The sequence below is a fragment of the Salmo trutta genome, chromosome 40, assembly GCF_901001165.1.
Source record: "Salmo trutta chromosome 40, fSalTru1.1, whole genome shotgun sequence".
Taxonomy (NCBI): Eukaryota; Metazoa; Chordata; class Actinopteri; order Salmoniformes; family Salmonidae; genus Salmo; species Salmo trutta.
The window spans coordinates 9,754,047-9,781,746 of NC_042996.1; the positions used below are offsets into that span (position 1 = coordinate 9,754,047).

The 27,700-nt window shown below is 44.6% G+C and overlaps 1 protein-coding gene across 1 annotated transcript in view; it reads right to left on the reverse strand.

Annotated features, from left to right (window-relative positions):
- Positions 1–2,780: 2,780 nt before the first annotated feature.
- Positions 2,781–27,700, reverse strand: part of LOC115180514 (LHFPL tetraspan subfamily member 3 protein-like) — a 30,904-nt gene continuing 5,984 nt past the window's right edge. Inside the window, exons 2-4 of the mRNA XM_029742664.1 lie at positions 4,512–4,739; positions 2,996–3,036; positions 2,781–2,894 (exon numbers count right to left, since the gene is read on the reverse strand). Of these exons, the coding sequence (XP_029598524.1) occupies positions 3,017–3,036; positions 4,512–4,739 (248 nt within the window). The 3' untranslated portion in view covers positions 2,781–2,894; positions 2,996–3,016. The remainder of the gene's footprint in view (positions 2,895–2,995; positions 3,037–4,511; positions 4,740–27,700) is intronic.

A 27,700-nucleotide genomic window follows, 5' to 3' on the forward strand; every position in this document is an offset into this window, starting at 1 on the left:
TATGAGCCGTCCCCTCAGCAGCTTCCTGTGGTTCACATGTTAAGTTGAGCTTGTTTCAGCCCAGAAGCCCTAGAAGCCCTAGAAGAACACTAGGCACATTTACGACATAATGAGAGTGGATTTATAAAGCACTTTACACTCACCAGCTATCAGATGGAAAGTGATATATGCCAGTTAGGAGGATGATCAGGTGGCCAGGTTGGGAATTTAACCCCCTACTCTTACAATAAGTGCCATGGGATTTTTAATGACCACAGAGAGTCAGGACACCCATTTTACATCCCATCTGAAAGACAGCGCCCCTACACAGGGCAACGTCCCCTTCCCTGCCCTGGATCTCCTTAGACCAGATGAAAGAGTGCCTCCTACTGGCCCTCCAACACTACTTCCAGCAGCATCTGGTCTTCCAACCAGGACCAACCCTGCTTTGGTTCAGGGGCAAGCCAGCAGTGGGATGCAGGAAGCTATGCTGCTGGCAGTAGACTGCTGACATACTAGTTATAAAGTTGTGTTGCAGCCCTGTTTGTGTGGCAGTGGTAAGCTACGTGACTTGAGTTTACATGGGCTCTGGAGACTACTGATCTTTTCAAACACTTCTGTCCCTTTAAAATGGCCATAACATCCACATTTTGACCTTCAAGAAATTGTATTTTCATTCATTGATAAATGTGCTGGACAGAGAGCAAGAATGACTTTCTGTTAACGACACATTCTACTAGTGATAAAGTTGCAGATGGATTCTAAGGTTATAATCCCAGATAATACAATTCAAGACACTGAGCCACACTTTATGGAAACACTTCTTCCCATAGTAAAATGGCAATACACTACAATACTGTCGGTATATATTGTATGGCACACACATCTGAAGTGAATCAATAACTTTAACATACTGCATCGATTGTAAATATCATAGTCGAGACGAGATAATATTCCAACACTTAGAACAGCTATTTGTATTTGTTAATAGGCCTATTCTTCTACTTAATACATTGTTCTTCAGCGTGGTTTTCTCCAGGGTTGCCGAGGACACTGATTGGCAGCCTGCTCTAGACCTCTGGTCCTACATGGCTCTGATCTCTACCTCCCTGATTCTATCACAACAGTCATTCATTACAGCTACAACGTTTCTTCTTTACCTTCAACTTAGTCACATTTAATGTGGTGACAGCGGTGGAGCATCAGTCTCTGTTCAGCCGTTGTCTTCCAGTGTGGAAAAGGGATCCTTGGGACGTCCCAACTCTGATGTCACCCCATTGAAGATTAGATTTCAAACGGTTAAGGTAAGGGTAAAGGTTAAGGTTTTGGGTAGGGACATCCAAAGGTTGCCGGGTACCGCTAACCTTTCCACCACAGAGTCCAGTAACGTGGCTCAGCAAGCCAGACAGTTCTCATGGCCCACGCTCACCCACTGTAAACAGTCTTACAATGATGAGTCCAATGAAGAGCAAAGAGTGGAACACAAGTCAAGAAGGAATCCACAGGTCAGGTGCATGTGGTCCAGAGGTGAGTTTCCTCTGTTTGATCAGACGTCTGAACAATCCAATGCTGTAGCCTAGCGGTTATGTGTGGTCATGAGTTAGTTCACCGTTTCCCAAACTCGGTTCTGGGGACCTCGAGGGGTGCACGTTTTGGTTTTTGCCCTAGCACTACACAGCTGATTCAAATTTTCAAAGCTTGATGATTTGTTAATTATTTTATATCAGTTGGGTCAAATGCTAGGGCAAAAACCAGAACATGCACCCCTTGGGGTTCCCAGGACTGGGTTTGGGAAACGCTGGGTTAATTAGTGTTTTTCTATGGTAGGGCCTTGAATGGTGGGACAGAATCTCATGTTCTTTTTCACAAACAAACTTTCCTCATGTGACTTGGTAATATGTTTTATTGTCACACACCCGATAGGTGTAGTGTAATGTGTTGTTTTACAGGGTCAGCCATAGTAGTATGATAGGTGTTGTTTTACAGGGTCAGTCATAGTAGTATGATAGGTGTAGTGTAATGTGTTGTTTTACAGGGTCAGCCATTGTAGTATGATAGGTGTAGTGTAATGTGTTGTTTTACAGGGTCAGTCATAGTAGTATGATAGGTGCAGTGTAATGTGTTGTTTTACAGGGTCAGTCATAGTAGTATGATAGGTGCAGTGTAATGTGTTGTTTTACAGGGTCAGTCATAGTAGTATGATAGGTGCAGTGAAATGTGTTGTTTTACAGGGTCAGTCATAGTAGTATGATAGGTGCAGTGTAATGTGTTGTTTTACAGGGTCAGCCATAGTAGTATGATAGGTGCAGTGAAATGTGTTGTTTTACAGGGTCAGTCATAGTAATACAGCGCCTCTGGAGCAAATCAGGGTTAAGTGCCTTGCTCAGGGGGCACAACGGCAGACTTTGTTTCACCTTGTCGGCTCAGGTATTCAAACCAGCGACCTTTCGGTTACTGACCCAATGCTCTAACCGCTAGGCTACCTGCCTCCCCCCCACCCTAACCGCTAGGCTACCTGCCTCCCCCCCACTCTAACCGCTAGGCAACCAGCCTCCCCCCCACTCTAACCGCTAGGCTACCTGCCCCCCCCCCCCACTCTAACCGCTAGGCTACCTGCCGCCCATTAAGCTATCTGACTACTGGGTCCACTCAGTAACGGATTTCATTTCATAAAACAATGTGAAGTCTTCCATCTGTTGTTGCCAATATCAAGGTCATGTCTGGATGAGAAAGGGGCCGTAGGGGTTGGTCTTTACTAAGTGGGTTCTCTTAGAGTGGATGTCTCCTTTCTTTCATTCGTCTTTTTCTCGTTCTGTTCTTTCCGACAGCAGTAGCTCTCCTTTCCACCTCCAGAGTGACGGTATGAAGCTGGATCGTTGTGTTACATTATCTTTCCCTCTGACGGGCACCGACACCTGTGAACAAAGAACACAACTAGATTTACCAATGGCAATGTAAGCATATGGATACTGATCCCATGAAAGTATATCAGATAATTCACAAAAAGCATACACACCTTTGTACAGCATTTGACTGTTTATATGGAATTACCAGTCTCTGTGAGGAGAGAAGAGAGAGGTTAGCATTGGTAATGTCACTATGAATACCACTACAGCTTGTGTACTTGTAGTAACAGAGACACACCAGTGGGTGGCAGTAGTGAGGAAAAGTCACCAATCAGTAGAAGGTAAGGACATTCTTATCTAAATGGCTCGAAGACCTCCTTTATAAACATAGTTAATCAGTGGACTGACGCCTACGTTACTGCAACAGAACAATTAATCACTTTGCCAAAATGAGACTCAGTCATTGTGTTCTCTCTCTCTCCTTATAGCTGATTATGTGAAGTCAGACATCTTGAAACCCTTATAATATCGATAATTGAGGGCGTCTCGGATTTTGGAAGCAGAGTCTACTAGACTTAATTTGAATGTGTGCCCAATTGAGACACACACTCTCTCTCTCTCTCTCTCTCTCCTCCTGTCCCATAGCTGATAATTGCATCCTCGCTCTGTTCCATGGCGTTCTCCTGCACTACCAGGCAGCCCTAGCCAATGCTGATCCAGCTCATGTGATTCATCTAGACAGGCTGACAGCCAAGCTGTGTAAACAGCCATTAGTGATTCATGACTCTGTAAATTCTCTCACTTTTTCTTCCCTCTTATTTTCTACATCTCCCTCTCCTTTCCATTTCTTTTTCATCTCTCTCTTTTTTCTTTTCCTTCCCCCCTTCTTGTCGTTTAGCCATTCTCTTGACTCTGCCATCTTGTTTTCTTATCTTCCTCTCATTCTCACACTTCTCTCTCTCTTCTCTCTCTCATCTCTCTCTCTCTCTGACTCACCAATTCCCAATCCCATTGGTAATAACAGTAAGCAGGTGTTATGTGAGAAGCAGTTAAAATACGTGTTAATTGCTGGTGGCTCGGGTGTGTGAAATTATGCTGATAATATTTGCATAAAAAGGGACATAATATCAATGTCTACCATGTGGGATGTGGGATTTTCACAGCAGGGTACAGTTGTTAGCTTTGATACACACCCGCCCCATGCTATGGGCTTTGGAGGAGGGGGTTGATGAGAAGTGTGTATTTATTAGCCTAAATACATTAAAGCCCAAGATATGGAGGAGAGGGGGCTCAGACTTCAGTTACAGAGGTTCTGTTATTCTGTGCAACAGTGTTCTTCACTCCTGGTCCCGGAGACCCAAAGGGTGTGCAGGTGTTTGGTCCAGCCCAGCATTAACACATCAGTATGGCGCTGCCCTTCAGAGACAGATAGACACCCTTGGGGTTCCCCAGGGCAGGATTGAAGAGCATTGCTCTATGACCTTACACAGACCTGAACTATCACACATATCACTTTGTGAGACAGCCTCTGTATGGCATGCTCATATGAGGAAAGTCCACAGCTCGTATTCACAAAGCATCTCAGGGTAGGAGTACTGATCTAGAATCAGGTAACCCCTCTCCAGGTAATCTTATTCATAATGACCTAAAATCACAAACTGCTCTTAGATCAAGTGTTGTCCTTACTATCCAGCAGCTCATCAGCCATCAGCCCATCCTGACGGTTTCCCAGGACGAAGGCCAGGAAGGAGAGTATCAGGGCGTCCATGATGCCCATGATAGCCAGGATGTAGGCCCAGCGCACGGAGCACGCTCCCAGGGTGTATTTGTCTGTCTGCTCCCCACACATCCTCTTCACCTCGTCACTGTCCCAGCCATCTGGGTAGATCATACAGCCCAGAATCAGGCACGTACCTGGGAGAGGGGGAGGGAGGGAGGGAGGGATGGGGGGGATGGAGAGAGGAAGAGGAGTGAGAGAAAGGGGGAGATTACAGAAAAGAGAGTACAGGAGAAATACAGAAAGATGGAGGGAGAGAGAGAAAGAGACAAAGAGAGAGAGAGTCAGCTTAACCCATACAATATCTACGCAGCATTCTAAATTCATCCACTTGCAGTCTCTCCTCTCCTTTCCCCCAGTAGTCTCTCCTTTCCCCCAGTAGTCTCTCCTCTCCCCAGTAGTCTCTCCTCTCCCCCTCCACTTGCAGTCTCTCTCTCCCCCCTCCCTCATCTAGTCTCTCCCCCTCCCTCATCTAGTCTCTCCCCCTCCCCCTCTAGTCTCTCCCCTCTCCCCCTGTAGTCTCCCCTCTCCCCCCTGTAGTCTTTCCACTCCCCCTCCACTTGTAGTCTCTCCTCTGCTCCTCCCCTGTAGTCTCTCCATGCCCACGTCGTCTCTCCTCTGCTCCTTCCCCTGTAGTCTCTCCTCTGCTCCTCCCCCTGTAGTCTCTCCTCTGCTCCTTCCCCTGTAGTCTCTCCACACCCACTGTAGTCTCTCCACACCCACTGTAGTCTCTCCTCTCCTCCTCCCCCTGTAGTCTCTAATCTCCGCCTCCCCCTGTAGTCTCTCCTCTCCGCCTCCCCCTGTAGTAGTCTCTCCTCCTCTCCTCCCCTTGTAGTCTCTCCCCCCCCTCACCTTGTAGTCTCTCCTCCCCCCTGTAATCTCTCCTCCCCTCGCCTCCCCTCCCTGTAATCTCTCCTGTCCCCCTCCCCCTGTAATATCTCCTCTCCTCTGTTCACTGGCTGATTGATTCCCTCTCCTGACCACTGTCAGAGTGACCACTGCAGCTCCTCATGGACACAAACTGTACACCCACCCACTCCAGCCAGAGACACTGGGACTGTCTTCAATTCAATTCACTTGTTCAGAGCATGTGACAATAACACAGAGATGCAACACAGAGATGTCAGTGCGGGCTGTGGTAGCAGATCAATAAGAGTATTGTCAGATGATATCTAGCAGTCCCACACAGTCACAGCAGCAGAGTTGGTAGTAGAGGCATTTGTGTGTTGACAGTCGTGGAAGGGTACATTGCTGTCAGAGGCTAAGCTAAAGAGACAGAGAGACAGTACAGAGAGATAAATAGATTTAATTGACACACAGATAAATAGATTTAATTGACACACAATCTCAGGAAATGAAAGAGCAGCCCTCTCTCTCCATCCCTCTCTCTCTCTTTCCTTCCTCCCCCCTTCTCATTCACTCACAGAATCTCAGGAAATGACAGAGTATCACAGAAGCAATATTTGTGACCTGTTGCCACAAGAAAAGGGCAACCAGTGAAGAAAAAAACACCATTAAATACAACCCATATTGTAAATACAACCCATATTTATTTTTATTTATTTTCCCTTTGTACTTTAACTATTTGCACATTGTTACAACACTGTTATAGGACATAACATGATATTTGAAATGTCTATTCCTTTCAAACTTTCGTGAGTGTAATATTTTTAACTGTTCATTTTGTATTGTTTATTTCACTCTTGTTTTTAAAAAAATCTATTTCACCAGCTTTGGCAATGTTAACATATGTTTCCCATGCCAATAAAGCCCCTTGAATTTAAATGAATTCAATTGAAAGGGCAGAGAGGAACTGGAGAAAGTGAGAAAGAGAGACGTGGTTTCCTGTTAGTCTGGAGTTCAACAGGACATGTGGTTTCCTGTTAGTCTGGAGTTCAACAGGACATGTGGTTTCCTGTTAGTCTGGAGTTCAACAGGACATGTGGTTTCCTGTTAGTCTGGAGTTCAACAGGACATGTGGTTTCCTGTTAGTCTGGAGTTCACAGGACATGTGGTTTCCTGTTAGTCTGGAGTTCAACAGGACATGTGGTTTCCTGTTAGTCTGGAGTTCAACAGGACATGTGGTTTCCTGTTAGTCTGGATTCAACAGGACATGTTGACTTCCTGTTAGTCTGGAGTTCACAGGACATGTGGCTTCCTGTTAGTCTGGAGTTCAACAGGACATGTGGTTCCTGTTAGTCTGGGGTTCAACAGGACATGTGGTTTCCTGTAGTCTGGAGTTCAACAGAAGTGGGGTTTCCTGTTAGTCTGGATTTCAACAGACATTGATGATATGGATCAGAATTGTGGTAAATAATGACAAACAATGTTAACTGGTCTTTAATAATGCTCAACGGATGTAAAGCAATGTAATAGCTCTAATCTAATCCCACACCTCTACACCAGGGGTCCCAATTACATTCAGCCACGGAGACGAATGGTCAAGGGGCCGGAACAATCATTTACAAATCCTTGTACTCTGCAAATTGACCGGAGTAGCCCAAACCGATAGCATTTGACAAAAACATAATAATTTCAACCTTGATTACATTGGGATATGATCACATATGCCTCTCTATTTATGAATCATTGTGAGCAGATTTTCCTAGCCGTGAGTGTTAGCGCTGCGCCAGACTCCGGCACTGATGATCCACATTGCTAATCACTGTTCTAGGATCTGAGGATGGAACACCTCTGAGTTTCTCTCATTTTCAACACTGATCTTGTTACTAGGTGCCGTGTGTGAGAGAGCGTTAGATTGGATGCTCTGCATTTGACTACGGTCCTCTCACTTCCAGACCTTTTCATAAATAACACAATACGGTCCTGAGGTGGTCTTATAGCTTGGATCCAGACTGAGAGGAGGGAAGTCATTCTTAACTCTGCACTCATCATAAATACAACATATTTACCCGTTCACTTCCTCTTGCAGTGAGCCAGGGAGATGGAGAGTGAGGAGAGAGCATGGGATCCTACAGATTTAAGATCTTAAGTTGATCACTTTTGTGATCAATTTTCCTGCACCACAGGAAATGCAGATGAGCCTCGTGATTTACAAAAGTCCCTGAAAATCCACACGAACGCACGTTTATATTAACAGTATGGCACTTTTCATGTAGCCTACTTTTGGCCAGCTAATAGCCTAACCAGCAAACAGGCAACATCAAACGTTCAAATCCTGTTGTTGCAGGATTATTTTACTGTGACAATACGGGTTAAGATCCTACATCTGTAATGAACAAGGAGCCTAAAGTTTAAGTCTCCAGCAAACATTGAATAGGTCGAATTAATAAGCCAATGACAATTAATGAGCCACTGACGCCACCATGGGGCACTCTGTTCACAACGTTGACATCAGCAAACCTCTCGCCTACACAACGCCATACACGTGGTCTGCGGTTGTGAGGCCGTTTGGACGTACTGCCAAATTTTCTAAAACGATGTTGGAGGCGGCTTTGGTGAGGGATGGTGGGGTGGGGGAGGGATGGCTGGTTCAGGGCTCTATTCACACTCAGAGCTCTCTCTATGAACAAAAATATAAACGCAACATGCGGCAATTTCATAGATTTTACTGAGTTACAGTTTATATAACGAAATCAGTCAATTTAAATAAATTCATTAGGCCCAAATCAATGAAAAATGGGCCTCAGGATCTCGTTGTGGTATTTCTGTGCATTCAAATTGCCATCGATAAAATTAAATTGTGCTTGTTGTCCATATTTAATGCTTGCCTGCCCATACCATAACCCCACCACCACCACCACCATGGGGCACTTTGTTCACAATGTTGATATCAGCAAACCTCTCGCCCACACAACACCATACACGTGGTCTGCGGTTGTGAGGCCGGTTGGACGTACTTCCAAATTCTCTAAAACGACGTTGGAGGCGGCTTATGGTAGAGAAATTAACATTCAATTCTCTGGAAAGTGCTCTGATGGACATTCCTGCCGTCAGCATGCCAATTGCATGCTCACTCAAAACATCTATGGCATTGTGTTGTGTGACAAAACTGCACATTTTAGAGTGGCCTTTTATTTTCCCCGGCATAAGGTGCACCTGTGTAATGACCATGCTGTTTAATCAGCTTCTTGATATGCCACACCTGTCAGGTGGATGGATTATCTTGACAAAGGAGAAATGTAAACAAATTTGTGCACACATTTGAGAGAAATAGCTTTTTGTGCGTATGGAACATTTCGGGGATCTTTTATTTCAGCTCATGAAACATGTGTCCAACACTTTACATGTTGTGTTTATATTTTTGTTCAGTGTATACATCCTTCTCTATCTCTAGATCTTCCCCTCTCCCTCCTCTCTACTCCCTGCCTCTCTCTCTTTCCTTGTCTTTTCTTCCTCTCTCCCCATCTTTCTCTCTTGTCATCTTATCTCTTTCCCTCCCCCTCTCATGTGTTACCAGCATCGAATGTGGATCTAGTGTTTGTCTGCCAATCTTTCTGCATATCCCAGCTCTCCCTGTTCACCGTATAATATATATCCTTGCCTCTGCTTTGAGGTTAGATAGCAAGAGAACATGCCATTACCACATATTGCATACTATGTTTTTAGGTAGTTTCTGAAGATTCTCTAACCTTCTCTCATTGAAAGTTAAGAGTCTGTCCTTGTTTTCTCTCTTTCTCCTAACTCACCTTACATCTTTTTATTACCTCTTTCTGTCTCTGTCTCTCTCTCTTCTCCTCCTCCCAGCCGATAGCTGTTGGCAGGGTAGAGGCCTGGGGGGGAATCAGGGAGTGGAGGAGTCAGAGTCTGGACCTTTCAGTCCTCGTCTCCATCCTCCCTCCAACTGTTGCTGCTTCTCCTCAACACAGACAGCTCCTTAATCACAACTAATTACAGTCCCAGTTCTTTGCCCTTTCACTCCACGGCTGCTTAATGTCTTGATTGAGTCTGGCTGGTTGGTTGTGATTGAGGCTGGCTGGTTGGTTGTGATTGAGGCTGGCTGGTTGGTTGTGATTGAGGCTGGCTGGTTGTGATTGAGGCTGGCTGGCTGTTTGGTTGTGATTGAGGCTGGCTGTTTGGTTGTGATTGAGGCTGGCTGGTTGTGATGGACGCTGGCTGGTTGTGATGGAGGCTGGCTGGTTGTGATTGAGGCTGGCTGGCTGGTTGGCTGGTTGTGATTGAGGCTGGCTGGCTGGTTGGTTGTAATTGAGGCTGGCTGGCTGGTTGTGATTGAGGCTGGCTGGTTGTGATTGAGGCTGGCTGGTTGTGATTGAGGCTGGTTGGTTAGTTGGTTGTGATTGAGGCTGGTTGGTTAGTTGGTTGTGATTGAGGCTGGTTGGTTAGTTGGTTGTGATTGAGGCTGGTTGGTTAGTTGGTTGTGATTGAGGCTGGTTGGTTAGTTGGTTGTGATTGAGGCTGGTTGGTTAGTTGGTTGTGATTGAGGCTGGTTGGTTAGTTGGTTGTGATTGAGGCTGGTTGGTTAGTTGGTTGTGATTGAGGCTGTGTTTGTGCATGCAGGTTTTCTTTCAGTGTGAAGGTGAGCCATGCATATATAGAGGGTGTAAATTGGGGCTGAGAAAAGTATATGTAAATTGGGTGCTCTCCTCTCCCCCCTTTCCCTCTCTCACACCTTTCCCCTCTCCCCTCAATCCTCCCATAGTGCTGCTGGTCAGAGGGTCAGTGTGTTAAGGCTGAGGGTAATGTGGGGATGCAGGCTGTGTGACATGGATGCTGTGCCGTCTGCTGCATATGGCCAGGCTCATCAGCTCATGAAATGCACAAATGCAAACACCCATGTGCAAGTTGACTGTACAATTGACTGTACAAACAGAACAGTCAATGTGATTACAGCCAAAGAGATTCATTTTAGACCGTTGAATTGTAATGCTAGCAGGGAGCTGTCCAATCAAGAGGTGCTGAAACCCCCCACTGGAGACCTGCTGCATTCACTCAACTGGTTTACATGAGCTGCTCTGTGGTTTGGATTAGAGTGCATTCTTCCCCCTCATCTCTGTATGCAGCCAACACACCCCGGCAGACTATAGCATTGGCATGCTTCTTTTTCTCTCTCCCTCCACGACAACTTGTTTCACTTGTCATTGGGGCCGATAAGGATTTTACAAGGAGGCAGACAGAGAAGGAGAGGGGGAAAGATAAAGGAATGAGATAGGAAAGAGAGAGGGACAGAATGAGAGAGGGAAAGAGCTGAGCACTCTGTCTCTATGGCTCAGGCTCAGAATGACATCAATTGCAGCTGTTGCTTCTCTACTGTGCACAGGTGGAGCAGGAAGAGAGAGGGTCAAAGAGCATCATGTCAGGAACACGCACTTTGAGTTCATACAATGAGTGTCTGAACAGAGTAAGTGTTATGAGGTGCCTGTTGCTTTCTTTCCTAGGGAGAGAGGAGAGGAGGAAGGTGGGAATACATAGAGGGCGTGTGGATGGGGGAGAAGATCGAGGGATAGAGGGAGGGCTTGCTGAATGGAAGTACCATCGGGAGGTTACAGGGTTAGAATCCCAATGCGTCCCATCTGACACATAAAGAGAGGAAAGGAAGTGTTCAACTAAGACTAGTCCATCCTGTCCTTAATTGAGCAGCAATGGTGGTTCTTAATTAAACCAATAGATACTGTTGAAGTCAGAAGTTTACATACACTTAGGTTGAAGTCATTAAAACTTGTTTTTCAACCACTCCACACATTTCTTGTTAACAAATTATAGTTTTGGCAAGTCAGTTAGGACATCTACTTTGTGCATGACACAAGTAATTTTTCACAGACAGATTATTTCACTTATAATTCACTGCATCACAATTCCAGTGGGTCAGAAGTTTACATACACTAAGTTGACTGTGCCTTTAAACAGCTTGGAAAAATCCAGAAAATGACGTCATGGCTTTAGAAGCTTCTGATTCAATTGGAGGTGTACCGGTGGATGTATTTCAAGGCCTACCTTCAAACTCAGTGCCTCTTTGCTTGACATCATGGGAAAATCAAAAGAAATCAGCCAAGACCACAGAAAATAAATTGTAGACCTCCACAAGTCTGGTTCATCCTTAGGAGCAATTTCCAAATGCCTGAAGTTACCACGTTCATCTGTACAAACAATAGTACGCAAGTATAAATACCATGGGACCATGCAGGGAAGAAGCCATTGCTCCAAACCCACCATAAAAAAGCAAGACTACAGCTTGCAACTGCACATGGGGACAAAGATCGTAATTTTGGGAGAAATGTCCTCCGGTCTGATGAAACAAAAGTAGAACTGTTTGGCCATAATGACCATCATTATGTTTGGAGGAAAAAGGGAATGCTTGCAAGCTGAAGAACACCATCCCAACCGTGAAGCACGGGGGTGGCAGCATCATGTTGTGGGGGTGCTTTGCTGCAGGAAGGACTGGTGCACTTCACAAAATAGATGGCATCATGAGGAAGGGAAATTATGTGGATATATTGAAGCAACATCTCAAGACATCAGTCGGGAAGTTAAAGCTTGGTCGCAAATGGGTCTTCCAAATGAACAATGACCCCAAAGTTGTGGTGAAATGGCTTAAGGACAACAAAGTCAAGGTATTGGAGTGGCCATCACAAAGCCCTGACCTCAATCCTATAGAAAATGTGTGGGCAGAACTGAAAAAGCATGTGCGAGCAAGGAGGTCTACAAACCTGACTCAGTTACACCAGCTCTGTCAGGAGGAATGGGCCAGAATTCACCCAACTTATTGTGGGAAGCTTGTGGAAGGCTACTTGAAACGTTTGACCCAAGTTAAACAATTTAAAGGCAATGCTACCAAATACTAATTGAGTGTATGTAAACTTCTGACCCACTGGGAATGTGATGAAAGAAATAAAAGCTGAAATAAATAATTCTACTATTATTCTGACATTTCACATTCTTAAAATAAAGTGGTGATCCTAACTGACCTAAAACAGGGAATTTTTACTAGAATTAAATATCAGGAATTGTGAAAAACTGAGTTTAAATGTATTTGGCTAAGGTGTATGTAAACTTACGACTTCAACTGTATGTTGCATTTGTTCTGCAATTCATTACTATGACCTTTGAGTCTTTTCTACCCTGATCGGGAAAAAGTCCTATCCTATTCACACCAGAGAAATCTGCTTCTGTTCTCCATTCCTAAAGTAGAGGGGTTTATGGACGGTCCCTGGAGGACAGTGTGCCGTAAAAACGATAGCGGATCAAATTAATAGCCCAATCATTCTGTAGCAAGCCGCCCACGTCTGTATCAGCCCCAGGCCCAGGCAAGATCACAGCAGTTATAGTATTATTAGCTATTCATAATAGCCAGGGGGGGAATAAACAGTCGACCGAAACCCAATATTCTACATGCCTTATTCCGGGTACACTGTTGTGATTCCTCATGAAGAATATTTCAGATAATTTTGCTTTCAGATATTTTTTTATTCCGTCATAGAAAACGCAGAGCGTTATAGGATACGCCCTTTAGCAGATGATTTTTATCTGATTTTATCTGCTGATTTACAGTCGTGTGCATACACCTTTTTTCCGTAAGGGTGGCCCCAGTGGGAATCTAACCCACAATCCTGATGTTTTTCCCGTATGGGTGGCAACAACAAAATGACCCATTGTCAGACACAGCAATAGAAAAACCGTCTGTCTTTCATCACAACATAAATCTGCATGAATCATTATGATAATCCTCATAGGCATAAATATTGTTTTTCTGGTTTAAATCCCTCTATGAAAGCCCACTGACTGACCTCCTCTGGTTTAAATCCCTCTATGAAAGCCCACTGACTGACCCCCTCTGGTTTAAATCCCTCTATGAAAGCCCACTGACTGACCCCCTCTGGTTTAAATCCCTCTATGAAAGTCCACTGACTGACCTCCTCTGGTTTAAATCCCTCTATGAAAGCCCACTGACTGACCTCCTCTGGTTTAAATCCCTCTATGAAAGCCCACTGACTGACCTCCTCTGGTTTAAATCCCTCTATGAAAGCCCACTGACTGACCTCCTCTGGTTTAAATCCCTCTATGAAAGCCCACTGACTGACCTCCTCTGGTTTAAATCCCTCTATGAAAGCCCACTGACTGACCTCCTCTGGTTTAAATCCCTCTATGAAAGCCCACTGACTGACCCCCTCTGGTTTAAATCCCTCTATGAAAGCCCACTGACTGACCTCCTCTGGTTTAAATCCCTCTATGAAAGCCCACTGACTGACCCCCTCTGGTTTAAATCCCTCTATGAAAGCCCACTGACTGACCTCCTCTGGTTTAAATCCCTCTATGAAAGCCCACTGACTGACCTCCTCTGGTTTAAATCCCTCTATGAAAGCCCACTGACTGACCCCCTCTGGTTTAAATCCCTCTATGAAAGCCCACTGACTGACCTCCTCTGGTTTAAATCCCTCTATGAAAGCCCACTGACTGACCTCCTCTGGTTTAAATCCCTCTATGAAAGCCCACTGACTGACCTCCTCTGGTTTAAATCCCTCTATGAAAGCCCACTGACTGACCTCCTCTGGTTTAAATCCCTCTATGAAAGCCCACTGACTGACCCCACTAGAAGCAAAAGTTGACCAGGGAGAGTAAAAAAGCATTTCCACCAATCAGAAGTAGTCAGTATTTGCCACCAATGGTGTCTTCTCCCACTGAGATCTGTTTAGAGGTGGCAGAAGCAGATGCATCGTCATGGTGACTGGCGGCCTGCTGTCAATCCTGTGATCCGTACAGGAAATGACATATGTGCATGTGGGTGACTACAGCCAAAGATTGTTTATTATATTGACAAGATAGTCAAGTGACCACTCTAACAATGGAAATGCATGTTCTCAAAGATGGAAGGCAGGCAAGATCAGGTGGGGCCATTCTAGCCAATGAGAGGACATGTATGCATGTGAACAAAAGGGATAGATAGAGGGCTCATCTTTGTATCTGTGCCATTATAGCATCTGTCACAGCATGGGCTCCATTTTAAAGTAGTCAATTTTCTTCTTCATTGGCTAATTGTTCCAAGCGCATAGGAATCCACACCCAGTTGACTACTATAAAATGGTGGAAGCCCTCAATGGCAATGTCCATGCTAAAACGGGTTATATCCATGATGAGTCCTATCTCTATGGCAACAGGCTCTGATATAAAGTTGCAGAAATGCCATGTGCGTCCACTTATATTAGTACATTCATAACAACTTAACCATTACAAAACTTCTATTCGATCAAATAAGCCACACACAGCAAATCAACAATTACATTTTTTGTTGACACTCTCATAGACCTCTGTATAAAAATTCCTAATTTCATTGGCTTTTTTTCATGGACAGATTTTGGGCGGAGTAAAACCTCTTGCGTCGCCTCTTCCTGACTCTCTCAGGTAGCTGAGAGAGTCACACACTCCTGACACTGTGACAGAGGACGACATGAGTCACACACTCCTGACACTGTGACAGAGGACGACATGAGTCACACACTCCTGACACTGACAGAGGACGACATGAGTCACACACTCCTGACACTGTGACAGAGGCCGGCATGAGTCACACAGCCAGCTATCTCCCATTTCCTCTCCCTCTCTCTCTTATTTTCCACTTCCTCTCTTTTCCTCTCTTTAATTCCCTCATTCTCCCTCTCTCTCTCTCTCATGAGTAAACCCAACCCTGCCATATGCATCAATCCCTACTAATGAGTCATGAACACTCACACTCAACCCTTCTCTCAGATATGACTAGCCCTTTATCATACTCATAAAGAGCTGTAGTATTACAGTAGCCCTACACATTGCACAGAGGACACTGTTTCCCATGAACCTCTAGGGCGGAAGAGCAGAAGAGGTGATTGGGAACAGGTGTTCCAATTAATTACCGGCGGCAGACCCGCCGAGTATCAAGCGCCTGCCAACGAGGAGCCACAGTGACAAGAAATGCAGCCTCACAGGGAAAACAACATTTGTTGATGCACTGTATAATCATGTGAGTAGAGATGAAGAAAAAAAAGAAGAAAAAAAAAAAAAAAAAATCAGCCTAATAATGTTTTGATGCGCTTCCATGAGAGGCATAAGCTGAGTAGTAGTTATATAGTATCATAAAGTAACAAGGCTTTTTGGATGGGACCCAGCTACAGACTGGGGACTGCTTACTGACTGTGCTGAATGAGCAGCAATAGAAAAGCCATTTCCTCCACTCTGATGGAGAGCTGCAAGCCTCCAAGACAATTCACCCACAGGGTTAGTTCCTCATTGCACCAATCAACCCAGGTGTCTCAGCAATGCTTGATGTCTAACAAAAATCCTTTCCCTGAGTTTGTAGTTTAACAGAAAGAGATGGGCACTAGTATAGCCTCATCATCTCTCCATTAGATTTGAAGAACTTCATCACTATTCAGCGTGGATCCTTCCTTTCTTTCCCAAGTTCCTCAGATGTGGTGACAGGGTTCTGGAAGTGGAAGATGGCGAAGGCAGTTCCTGTGTCTGTTCTAGATGTCCTCGTCCCCCCCCACCCCCACCTGGCGCCGTTTGAAGTTGGCTGATGGGATTGTTTTAATATTCCTCTGATCTGGGCTGACGGAAGGGTACATGTGATGTGATCCTCTCTCTACTGCTTGGAGATCAGTTTGGAAGTACCAAGCTGACTAATGATGGACAGAGAGGAGGGGATAGAGGGAGTGATCTTGCACTGTCACTTTATGCAACCGTCTCTGTTGTGCTGTAATCATGAAAATAAAATTCAGCTGAAGTGGGAAGAGAATGTTGAAAGGGACAATAGTGAGAATCTGGAAGCAGAGTGTCACAGCGAGACAGTGGAATACTGAAATAATTGTGGAATTTAAATGTGTTTATAAAGCTGAAAATGTCTACAGAGTGAGAGATGTGAGTGGCTGAATCTAGTTTCCATGCTAAATGATGGACTGTCAGTGGTTTCTTTGTCGGTGTCTCTCTCTGCCCACTCTGATCGTATGTCATGATGATCAACAAGAATGATCAGCAGGAGCTTGGTGAGTAGTGATGCATGGCAGAGCTGTATCAGAGGGAAGGCTTTGATGCCAACCAGTGTCCATGGGGCGAGGGCAGCAGGGAACGGCTTAAAGGGCAGACGGGTCCATATCCGGCTGGTTGCCATGGAGACACACCTTTTAACTCTCCAGCGGTGCCGTTCATGCCCATCTCCCAGCAACAAGAGAGACAGGAAGCGAGCGTGTAGTGTGCTGTATCCATGGCAGCCCAGGGGAGTGATCGAGCCAAGCTCGGAAAGAATATTGACTGCAGAGCTGGCAGCGAACAACGGTGAAACAGCGCATCTCTCTCTCATCCACGCATCCTCCGAGCAGTAACCCCCATAAACAGGTCTGTGTAAACGAACTGGGTTACAGCTAGATCAACACCGCAACACAAAAATAACTTAACTACAATGCTAAACCACAAGCTATAACATAGACAATCTCATTAAAGTATCTCATTAAAGAGAAGTATGGTGTTTGAACCCAGGGGTGATTGTATAATAAGTCATAAGTGCAGCAATGCACACACAACGTGTCCTCATCCAGCCTCCCTGGAGTATCAACCACCCGTTCCCGGAGACCAATATACTGCGCTAAATTTATCAGATAACAACCTCTGCTGTTGTGCTGCTCGGCGAGTGCCGAAGCCGTTTGATGTCCTCACAACACAGACCTCATTTGTACAAGTTTTTTTTGCCCACAGTCTTGGCAGGGCACGCTTTGAAAGAAGCACTCTGTCAACATCATTAGCTGTTTCTTTCACAGCGGGAACATTGTTCCTCAAAACCAGCTCCGCTCGGTACTACCAGTCCTTTAGATATCGCACCAATTAATAAAAACGTCTTGGCTTAAAGAGATCCAGATCCCTTTAAATATACACCGGATCACATACAATTGGTGCTAATTTCCCACTGGACACAGCGGTCAGTTCAACGTCTAGTTTTGATTTACATTTGGTTGAGTTGTCAACTAACGTGAAATTAAAAATTTCACAATGTCATTGGATTTAGGTTAAACGTTGGGAGAAAAAAAGAGTAAATGCCCTTACGTTGATGACTTGTTGCAAATCCAATCAGTTTTCCACATTGATTCAACGTCACCCCAATGCTTTTTATTCATTGAAATGACATGGATAGAACGTTGATTAAACCAGTTTTTGCCCAGTGGCTAGTTTCCCATTCACATGACTGCACTTGCCTTCCTTCACAGTAATTACTGTTCGGGGCAATTCCCCAAGGGGTGTTAGTGCTTACTTAACAATGACAGGGTGCTCCAGGAAAAACATCCCTGCTGGTCGCTTATTAGACCCCTATGCCAGGTCCCGGTCTCTGTGGCCGGCTAGCAATAGGCTGTCATGTTTCCCATCAACTCTGGGGTCAGCTGACCACCTACATCTTCACAGGCTGCTTCTCCCAGACGGGGAGAGACTTGGTGCTAGCTAAGGTAATACAAGCTGGAGGCACGGCAACATGCCAGCCAAGCCCAGGAAAACCCAATCCATTATGATGTATTGATTGATGAGCAGATTAAAATGATGGGTGTCGAAGTGCTGGGAGATAATGAGGCAGCCATGTGAGGATAACATGGAGAATGAGATTGCCCTCAGGGCTTGGGTTTACGGTTGAAAGAGGTGGTCGAAACGATGACTGATTGATTAGCCATGGGTCAGGAGGAGCAGGGGAGAAAGAGAGAGACCGGATGAGTAGGATGAGACGTACGCGCTCCAACACAGCGGATGGCTGCCCAGGTCCAGCACATCAAAGGATTTGCCCTGTGTCCTCCTTTGATTGGTGTGAAAACTTAAAATGGATGCCGCCGGCGAGGACTGAGAAGTAATGAATAAAAAAGTTAAAAGGTCCCTGAAAACTTTGGCTGGTACGAGACAAGTCACCACTGCCCACACAGTCAGATATCAAGCACACAGTCTCTTAAAGATGAGCAGTTTACAGGTAGTGGTGTTGTTTTCTAGACCTGAGTAACTGGGCCAAGTAGTCTTACCCTCGCTGCATCTCATTCATTCACCATAAAAATCACCCAACAACAGAACCCAAAAATGACAGCCAGGTGTCATAACCAGCCGGTTGGAGAGACTGATAATGACAGCCAGGTGTCATAACCAGCCGGTTGGAGAGACTGATAATGACAGCCAGGTGTCATAACCAGCCGGTTGGAGAGACTGATAATGACAGAAACAGGAACTGCGCGACAGTCTCTTAATTAACAAAGCAAACTCAGACACACCAACATCACACACACGCTGCTGCTACTGCTGCTGTCTCGCTACTTTTTAATGGTTCACCTTGTCCCTCCCTCTCTCCAGAAGAGGGGGATAAATCAAACCCCTGTCTCCTTTGCTTGGCTCTGGTGATCCAGGAGATAAACACAGTTTGGAAATCTATAAAGCCAACTCCTCTGAACGCTGGCTGGGACATAGAGACTGGAGGAGACGTGGGGGTCAATACATCTATAGCCTATCACTACTTAGACTACAACAACACTGTCGGGACTGATGGATCAAACAGTGATTTTATCTAACAGCTGGTCTCATGGAATAAAAGGTTGAGAGCAGAAGGTTTGGTGGTGAGAAGAGTTCACCATGCTGTATGCTAGATGTGCTTGTCATAGTTTATCAACATGGCCAATACAAGTCAATGTTAATGGAGAGCTTCATAGCCCCCGTTTTAGGGTGTTGTAGCCTCATCAAGAATATCCAGCATAACAAACAGATCTTGTTCACACCTGTTTTCATGTGTGTGTCTTGTGGTTTGTTTGATTGGCACATGTAGGCCAAGGTCTGAGTTTTTAACAATAATGATCTCAATTTCAATCAGAACACCCTCAAATCGAATCAAATCCCATTTTTTTGTCACATGCGCCAAATACAACAGGTGTAGACCTTACAGTGAAATGCTAATTTACAAGCCATTAACCAACAATGCTGTTTTAAGAAAAAAAAGTATTAAGAAAGTATTTACTAAAATAAACTGAAGTAAAAAATGTATAAAATAAAAAATAATTAAGGAGCAAAAATAAAATAACAGTAGCAAAGCTATATACAGGGGGTTAGTCGAGGTAATGTGTACTCGTAGGTAGAGGTAAAGTGCATAGATAATAAACAGAGTAGCAGCAGTGTAAAAATGGGGGTGGGGGGGGGGGACAATGCAAATAGTCCGGGTAGCCATTTGAGTAGCTGTTCAGGAGTCTTATGGCTTGGGGTATAAGCTGTTAAGAAGCCTTTTGGACCTAGACTTGGTGCTCCGGTACCGCTTGCCATGCGGTAGCAGAGAGAACAGTCTATGACTTGGGTGGCTGTAGTCTTTGGCAATTATTTTGGCCTTCCTCTGACATCGCCTGGTATAGAGGTCCTGGATGACAGGAAGCTTGGCCCCAGCGATGTACTGGGCCGTACGCACTACCCTCTGTAGTGCCTTGCGGTCGGAGGCTGAGCAGTTGCCATACCAGGCGGTGATGCCACCAGTCAGAATGCTCTCGAGGGTGCAGCTGTAGGACCCATGTCAAATCTTTTCAGTCTCCTGAGGGGGAATAGCCGTTGTCGTGCCCTCTTCACGACTGTCTTGGTGTGTTTGGACCATGATAGTTTGTTGGTGATGTGGACACCAAGGAACTTGAAGCTCTCAACCTGCTCCACCACAGCCCCGTCGATGAGAATGGGAGCGTGCTCGGTCCTCCTTTTTCTGTATGCAAATTGGAGTGGGTCTAGGGTTTAGTCTAGGCCTTTCAGGTTATGTCGATATAGAACTCGTTTTACTGTGGATATAGATAATTTTGTACCTGTTTCCTCCAGCTTCACAAGGTCCTTTGCTGTTGTTCTGGGATTGATTTGCACTTTTTGCACCAAAGTTTGTTCATCTCTATGAGACAGAATGAGTCTTCTTCCTGAGCGGTATGACGGCTGCGTGGTCCCATGGTGTTTATACTTGCATATTACTGTTTGTACAGATGAACGTGGTACCTTCAGGTGTTTGAAAATTGCTCCAAGGAATAACCAGACTTGTGGAGGTCTACAATTTGTTTTCTGAGGTCTTGGCTGATTTCTTTTGATTTTCCCATAATGTCAAGCAAAGAGGCACTGAGTTTGAAGGTAGACCTTGAAATACATCCACAGGTGTGACACAGTGAATTATAAGTGAAATAATCTGTCTGTAAAAAATTACTTGTCGTCATGAACAAAGTAGATGTCCTAACCAACTTGCAAAAACTATAGTTTGTTAACAAGAAATTTGTGGAGTGGTTAAAAAACGCGTTTTAATGACTCCAACCTAAGTGTTTGTAAACTTATGACTTCAACTGTATGTACGGTCACTGTGGGGACGACGTCATTGATGCACTTAATGATGAAGCCAGTGACTGATGTGGTGTACTCCTCAATGCCATCGGAAGAATCCCAGAACATATTTCAGTTTGTGCTAGCAAAACAGTCCTGTAGTTTAGCACCTGTGTCATCTGACCACTTCCTTATTGAGCGAGTCATTGCTGTTTCCTGCTTTAGTTTTAGCTTGTAAGCAGGAATCAGGAGGGTAGAGTTATGGTCAGATTTGCCAAATGGAGGGTGAGGGAGAGCTTTCTACGCGCCTCTGTGTGTGGAGTAAAGGTGGTCTAGAGTTTTTTTTCCCTCTGGTTGCACATTTAACTGGTAGAAATGAGGTAAAACGGATGTAAGTTTCCCTGTATTAAAGTCCACGGCCACTAGGAGCTCTGCATCTCTATATGAACATTTTATTATTTGTTTATGGCCTTATACAGCTCGCTGAGTGCCGTCTTAGTGTCAGCATCGGTTTGTGGTGGTAAATAGACAGCTACGAAAAATATAGATGAAAACTCTCTTGGTAAATAGTGTGGTCTACAGCTTATCATGAGATACTCTACCTCAGGCGGGCAAAACCTCGAGACTTACTTAATATTAGATTAATATTAGATGGAACGAAAACCCAGCCAGCTGTATGTTATCCATGTCGTCGTTCAGCCACGACTCGGTGAAACATAAGATATTACAGTTTTTAATGTCCCGTTAGTAGGATAGTCTTGATCGGAGCTCATCCATTTTGTTATCCAATGATTGCACGTTGGCTAATAGGACTGATGGTAGAGGGGGATTCCTCACTCACCGACGGATCCTTACAAGGCACCCTGACCTACGTCCCCGATATCTCAGTCTCTTCCTCATGAGAATGATGGGGATGTGGGCCTTGTCAGGTGTCTGAAATAAATCCTTTATCTGTAGTTAATTGATACCCTTTTTCCTCTAGTCATAATTAAACAACTCTAAACTGTCATTATTTCTTAATTATGAAGTCAGGAAGGGAAATGCTTAGGACTGGGGTTTTTTTACAAGAAAGCTGACAGGGAGAGAGAAGAGAGAGGTCTCTATAGACCTTCTCACCTGTGGTTGAGCAGTGAGATGCTGCTTGCTGGAATGGGCTGCAGCATTGTGTTTGAGTTCATGTGATTCAAAAGAGCAACTGAGTTTATTTTCTACCTGCTATCCCCTGCTTACAGCAGATATGAATGTATTTGCACGACTCATGATTGCATTTCATCTAAAACTGCTCCCACAGGGCAACTTGAAATACCAAACGCCTTCAAAGCCTTTCATTCATATTTGACGCAACTATAATTTATTCACAAACCAGAGTTACGCAGTGTTATTGATATGGCTCACGCATTTCTAAAAGACCGAAAGGGATTCAAGATGATTCAACACATTCTACAAGGTCATGTACTTTGCATTTCGGCATTCTGCATTTTTTTTTTATGGATAAACAATTCTGACAGTGAGATCTCGATTGTGAATGCTCTTTCTGCTAAGGTTCACAGACCTGGGGGAAATTCAGCCAAGAGAAAGTCACTCAATTGTGGCTCTATAGAGAAATCCTTGTTAGATACGCCAAAGTTAAAGTAATGTCTTAAACATACATGTCTACATTAAGAACACAATTCTGAAACTAAATGCCCTGATTTCTAGTCTTATCTTTAGTGGTTGGTGTTTGCAGCAGAGTGTTTCCATGGTTATTTGACGTTCTGAGGTTATCTTGTTTCAGGTTGTCTGCTGTCTGACTGCGTTAGGGAATCTCCTGCTTGTAGAGCAGGGTTTCTTAAACTATGGGTCGGGACCCAAAGTGGGCCCCGGGCATGTGAGAGGTGGGTCGCAGTTATGAGAATACATCTATCATCACACACTTTTTTTTCTTAATTTGGGTCGTTGGATGACGATTTGGGTCACGGGAGGATGGTCAATTCCTCACTTAGGTCTCGTGCTGAAAAGGTTTAAGAACCCCTGCTGTAGAAAATTAAGTTGTTGATATATAGATCTCTAAGCGCTGGGGAGGATGAGCTTGACAGGGCCAGAGCTGCAATCAGGACCTCAGGGTCTGCTCCTTCTCTGTAGCAGCACTAATGACCTCTATGGAACCAGGGTAATCAATTCTTAATGAACCGTGGAAAGACTTCTGTCTGTCACTTGACATGTCTACTGCTGCCATCTTAAATCCTACACCACCACCAGCCACTATCTCCACATTCAGTGTTTCCCCTAGCATTTCTTTCACCAGCAGTGGCAGAAGTAGCGGGGGGGGGGGACACACACTGTGGACACACTTCCAGGATTACAACCTAGCTAGCTAGTTACCTTGGAGGTTTCTCGGACGATCTGACGTTTTAACGTGTCACTCTGATCTTAAAAGCGCGTCTCGGCAGACATTTGGTGCACCACTGCTAAATGAATGTAGGACAAACACTGACATTTGATGTTCTTGTCAATGCTCTATTAAAGTTTATTTGAGCACATATGTCAACACTTGACCATAGCAAAAAGGTTTTGTCTAGCTGCAGTAAGACAAACTTCAAAATTACAAGTAGGTTGTGTCAACTTATTTTTACAATACTACAGTAGATGATAGCTACTTCTACAATTAAGTTCTATATTTGGCATAAACCCACCTGCTTTAAATAAGTCAGCTTCTCTCACAATGATCAGGGTTAGCTGAGTTGTATCAGAGAGAGAAAGTGAGAGACAGTATTTTCGCTTATGCTCCTTGAGATGATCACTTTCCCCTGCTGGGGGATTTTTCTCTGATCCCTTGTGCAGTGGTGGGTAGCCTAGCTATTTAGTGACGCTCCCTTGGGGGCGGATGATACAGATGTAGGATCTTAATTTGATCACCCTGTTGCAGGAGAACTTAACTGCAATGCAGGAAATGTAAAACGTGTAGTTTATTTGATGTTTATTAAAAGCCTTCAGAAGTTTAATTTCCACTTTAGATTTTTACTTACGAAAAATGTAAAAATAAAAATACAAAAATGTCCATTAATTATAATCCACATAATAATTCACATTTCCTGTTGCTACAGGATTATTAAGGATTACTATTAAACAAATCAAATTATATTTTATATTTGAGATTCTTCAAAGTAGCCACCCTTTGCCTTGATGACGGCTTTGCACACTTTTGGCATGCTCTCAACCAACTTCATGAGGTAGTCACCTGGAATGCATTTCAATTAATAGGTGTGCCTTGTTAAAAGTTCATTTGTGGAATTTCTTTCCTTCTTAATGCGTTTGAGCCATCAGTTGTGTTGTGACAAGGTAGGGTTGGTATACAGAAGATAGCCCTATTTGGTAAAAGACCAAGACCATATTATGGCAAGAACAGCTCAAATAAGAAATGACAGTCCATCATTACTTTAAGACATGAAGATCAGTCAGTGCGGAAAAATTCCAAGAGCTTTGAAAGTTTCTTCAAGTCCAGTCGCAAAAACCCATCAAGCTCTATGATGAAACTGGCTCTCATGAGGACCACCACAGAAAAGGAAGACCCATAGTTACCTCTGCTGCAAAGGATAAGTTCATCAGAGTTACCAGCCTTAGAAATTGCAGCCCAAATAAATGCTTCACAGAGTTCAAGTAACAGACATCTCAACATCAACTGTTCAGAGGAGACTGTGTGAATCAGGCCTTCATGGTTGAATTGCTGCAAAGAAACCACTACTAAAGTACACCAATAAGAAGAAGAGACTTGTTTGGGCCAAGAAACACGCGCAATGGACATTAGGCCAGTGGAAATCTGTCCTTTGGTCTGATTTTTTGGTTCCAAGCACTGTGTCTTTGTGAGACACAGAGTAGGTGAACAGATGATCTCCGCATGTGTGGTTCCCACCGTGAAGCATGGAGGAGGAGGTGTGATGGTGCTTTGCTGGTGACACTGTCTGTGATTGATTTAGACCTCAAGGCACACTTCACCAGCAAGGCTACCACAGCATTCTGCAGCGGTATGCCATCACATCTGGTTTGCGCTTAAATGTTTAACTTTATTTAAACTAGGCAAGTCAGTTAAGAAGAAATTCTTATTTACAATGATGGCATACCGGGGAACAGTGGGTTCACTGCCTTGTTCAGGGGCAGAATGACAGATTTTTACCTTGTCAGGTCTGGGATTTGATCCAGCAAATCCTAAGGCTCTAACCACTAGGCTAACTGCTGTGTAAGAGCTATTTGACCAAGAAGGAGAGTGATGGAGTGCTGCATCAGATGACCTGGCCTCCACAATCACCCGACCTCAACCCAATTGAGATGGTTTGGGATGAGTTGGACCGCAGAGTGAAGGAAAAGCAACCAACAAGTGCTCAGCATATGTGGGAACTACTCCGAAGACTTGGAAAAGCATTCCAGGTGAAGCTGGTTGAGTGAATGCCAGGAGTGTGCAAAGATGTCATCAAGGCAAAGGGTGGCTACTTTGAAAAATCTAAAATATATTTTGATTTGTTTAACACTTTTTTGCTTACAACATGATTCCATATGTGTTATTTCATAGTTTTGATGTCTTCACTATTATTCTACAAATATAGAACATAGTACAAATAAAGAAAAACCCTTTGACTGGTATAGTACTTTAGCTCTAGAGAGAACCTTGTCTCTCCACTCTTTTACCCATACCGTGAGTGTCTGACTTGGAGTTGCCAATCTTCTTCCTTCACCCACCACCCCCTCCATGTTCCTTAGTGCTAGGTCCCTCTGTGGTGCTTCTTTCTTCACCCACCACCCCCTCCATGTTCCTTAGTGGTAGGTCCCTCTGTGGTGCTTCTTCCTTCACCCACCACCCCCTCCATGTTCCTTAGTGGTAGGTCCCTCTGTGGTGCTTCTTCCTTCACCCACCACCCCCTCCATGTTCCTTAGTGGTAGGTCCCTCTGTGGTGCTTCTTCCTTCACCCACCACCCCCTCCATGTTCCTTAGTGGTAGGTCCCTCTGTGGTGCTTCTTCCTTCACCCACCACCCCCTCCATGTTCCTTAGTGGTAGGTCCCTCTGTGGTGCTTCATGATTAGCATGATTAGTACTGTTACTGAGCTGTAGCTTTCATCAGCAACAGCAGACTGACACATACACCATGTGAATCCTGCAGGACCTCTAGGAAAGGCTGTGTTATCTCTCCTGTCAGCTGTACCAGCGTCTCAGTCAGTCGACCAGTCCTAATCCCATTACTAACCCCCCCATTGAAAGAGCAACAGCAGGAAATAACACTAACGCTAGCTGGCCGGTGCCACGGAACCAGGGCAAACACAGTGAGTTACCCCCACCCACCTGTGGCACCGAGGCTGATACCCCAGGAGAAAAGGTCATCCAAAAAGACACAGCTCTTTAGGAAGCGTGACATGCACCGGGGAAAGCCTTCACCTGAAAAATCACAAAGTTCAATTTGTGATTCAACTGTGCCGGTCTACAATGAAAATCCACTTTAATAGCTATTAGAGCATTTGAATGACTACCTTACTGGAAGTTGGTTTAATGATGCAGTAGAGTCAGAGTACCCGTGGTTACGAAAGCTTGAGTTTGACTTCAGAGAGAAACAGCTTATTGACAGATAGGCCTCCATCAAATATAACATTGCTCTGAATTTTCCCTGTCGTATGGCTGATGCTTGCACTCCATACCAAGCACATTTGATTGGCAGGAAATTGATCATAAGATAGTTGAGTGTTAGAACCCATTTTGAATGAGGCTATATTGTACTCCCAGAGGACTAACTGTTCTTTACGGATTTGCATTGTCATGCTATGTTAGATGTGTCTCTCTGGAATCGGCTGTCTTTCAAACCTCTCTTCTGCTTTACATTTCTCGCTCTCTCTCTCTCTCTCTCTCTCTCTCTCTCGTCACCTTCTTATCGTCACCCTCTTATATCTAAATCATAAGTCAGTCACAGTTTAGTCCCAAAAGACCGTGCAACTCTTCAATCAGAGATGTCACTCTCACTTTATTTCTAACAGGCCTAGCAAGTCCTCCATCACAGCTGCCAATCAAACTCATGACAAATTGACGAGCTATTTTATCAAAGTAATTGTGTGTGTACGATAAGATCACAACACCTTAAACTATTTCCCACATCTGAATAATAAGACTGCATATAAACCACCAGATCTAGTAATGAAATGTTGTTGAAGCTAATCCCAATAATGGCATCTACAGTCATCGCAGATACACAAGCATGGGAGATTCTCTCCTCTTAGCACAAACCCATCTTATGGGTCGTTGGCAGGTACAGGATGTGTCAGAATGACATCCTAAACCTGGCACTGTATCTGCCACCTGTATCTCCCACCTCTAATCCACAGGAAGAGACATAAAACACCTCCTGCTCTGACACCTTCACACCTCCTGACGCACAACGTCTGCTTTCTGATTTATTTACCAGCAGACAGATCTATTAAGAGACATTCTATGCTGATCATTTGGGAGCAGGGTTTGAGAAATCACACATTTCATGCCTGACAGGCACACCATGTAACTTCCTGATGACTGCATTGGAGGCTTAAATGTTCATTGGCCCATTGTACATAACATTACTCTCTAAAAGGATGGTGTGTGTGTGGCTGACAGCGGGGCCTGGTCCGGTGCTTTGCTGAATGGGGAGGGAACGGAGAGAGGGATGAGTTAAAGAGGAGAGGGATAGAGGGGTGGGCCCTTTTTCTCTCTCTCTCTCTGGAGTATACTGTGGGAGAGTCTCTGATCTGTGGAGTATGCTGTGGGAGAGTCTCTGATCTGTGGAGTATGCTGTGGGAGAGTCTCTGATCTGTGGAGTGTGCTGTGGGAGAGTCTCTGATCTGTGGAGTATGCTGTGGGAGAGTCTCTGATCTGTGGAGTGTGCTGTGGGAGAG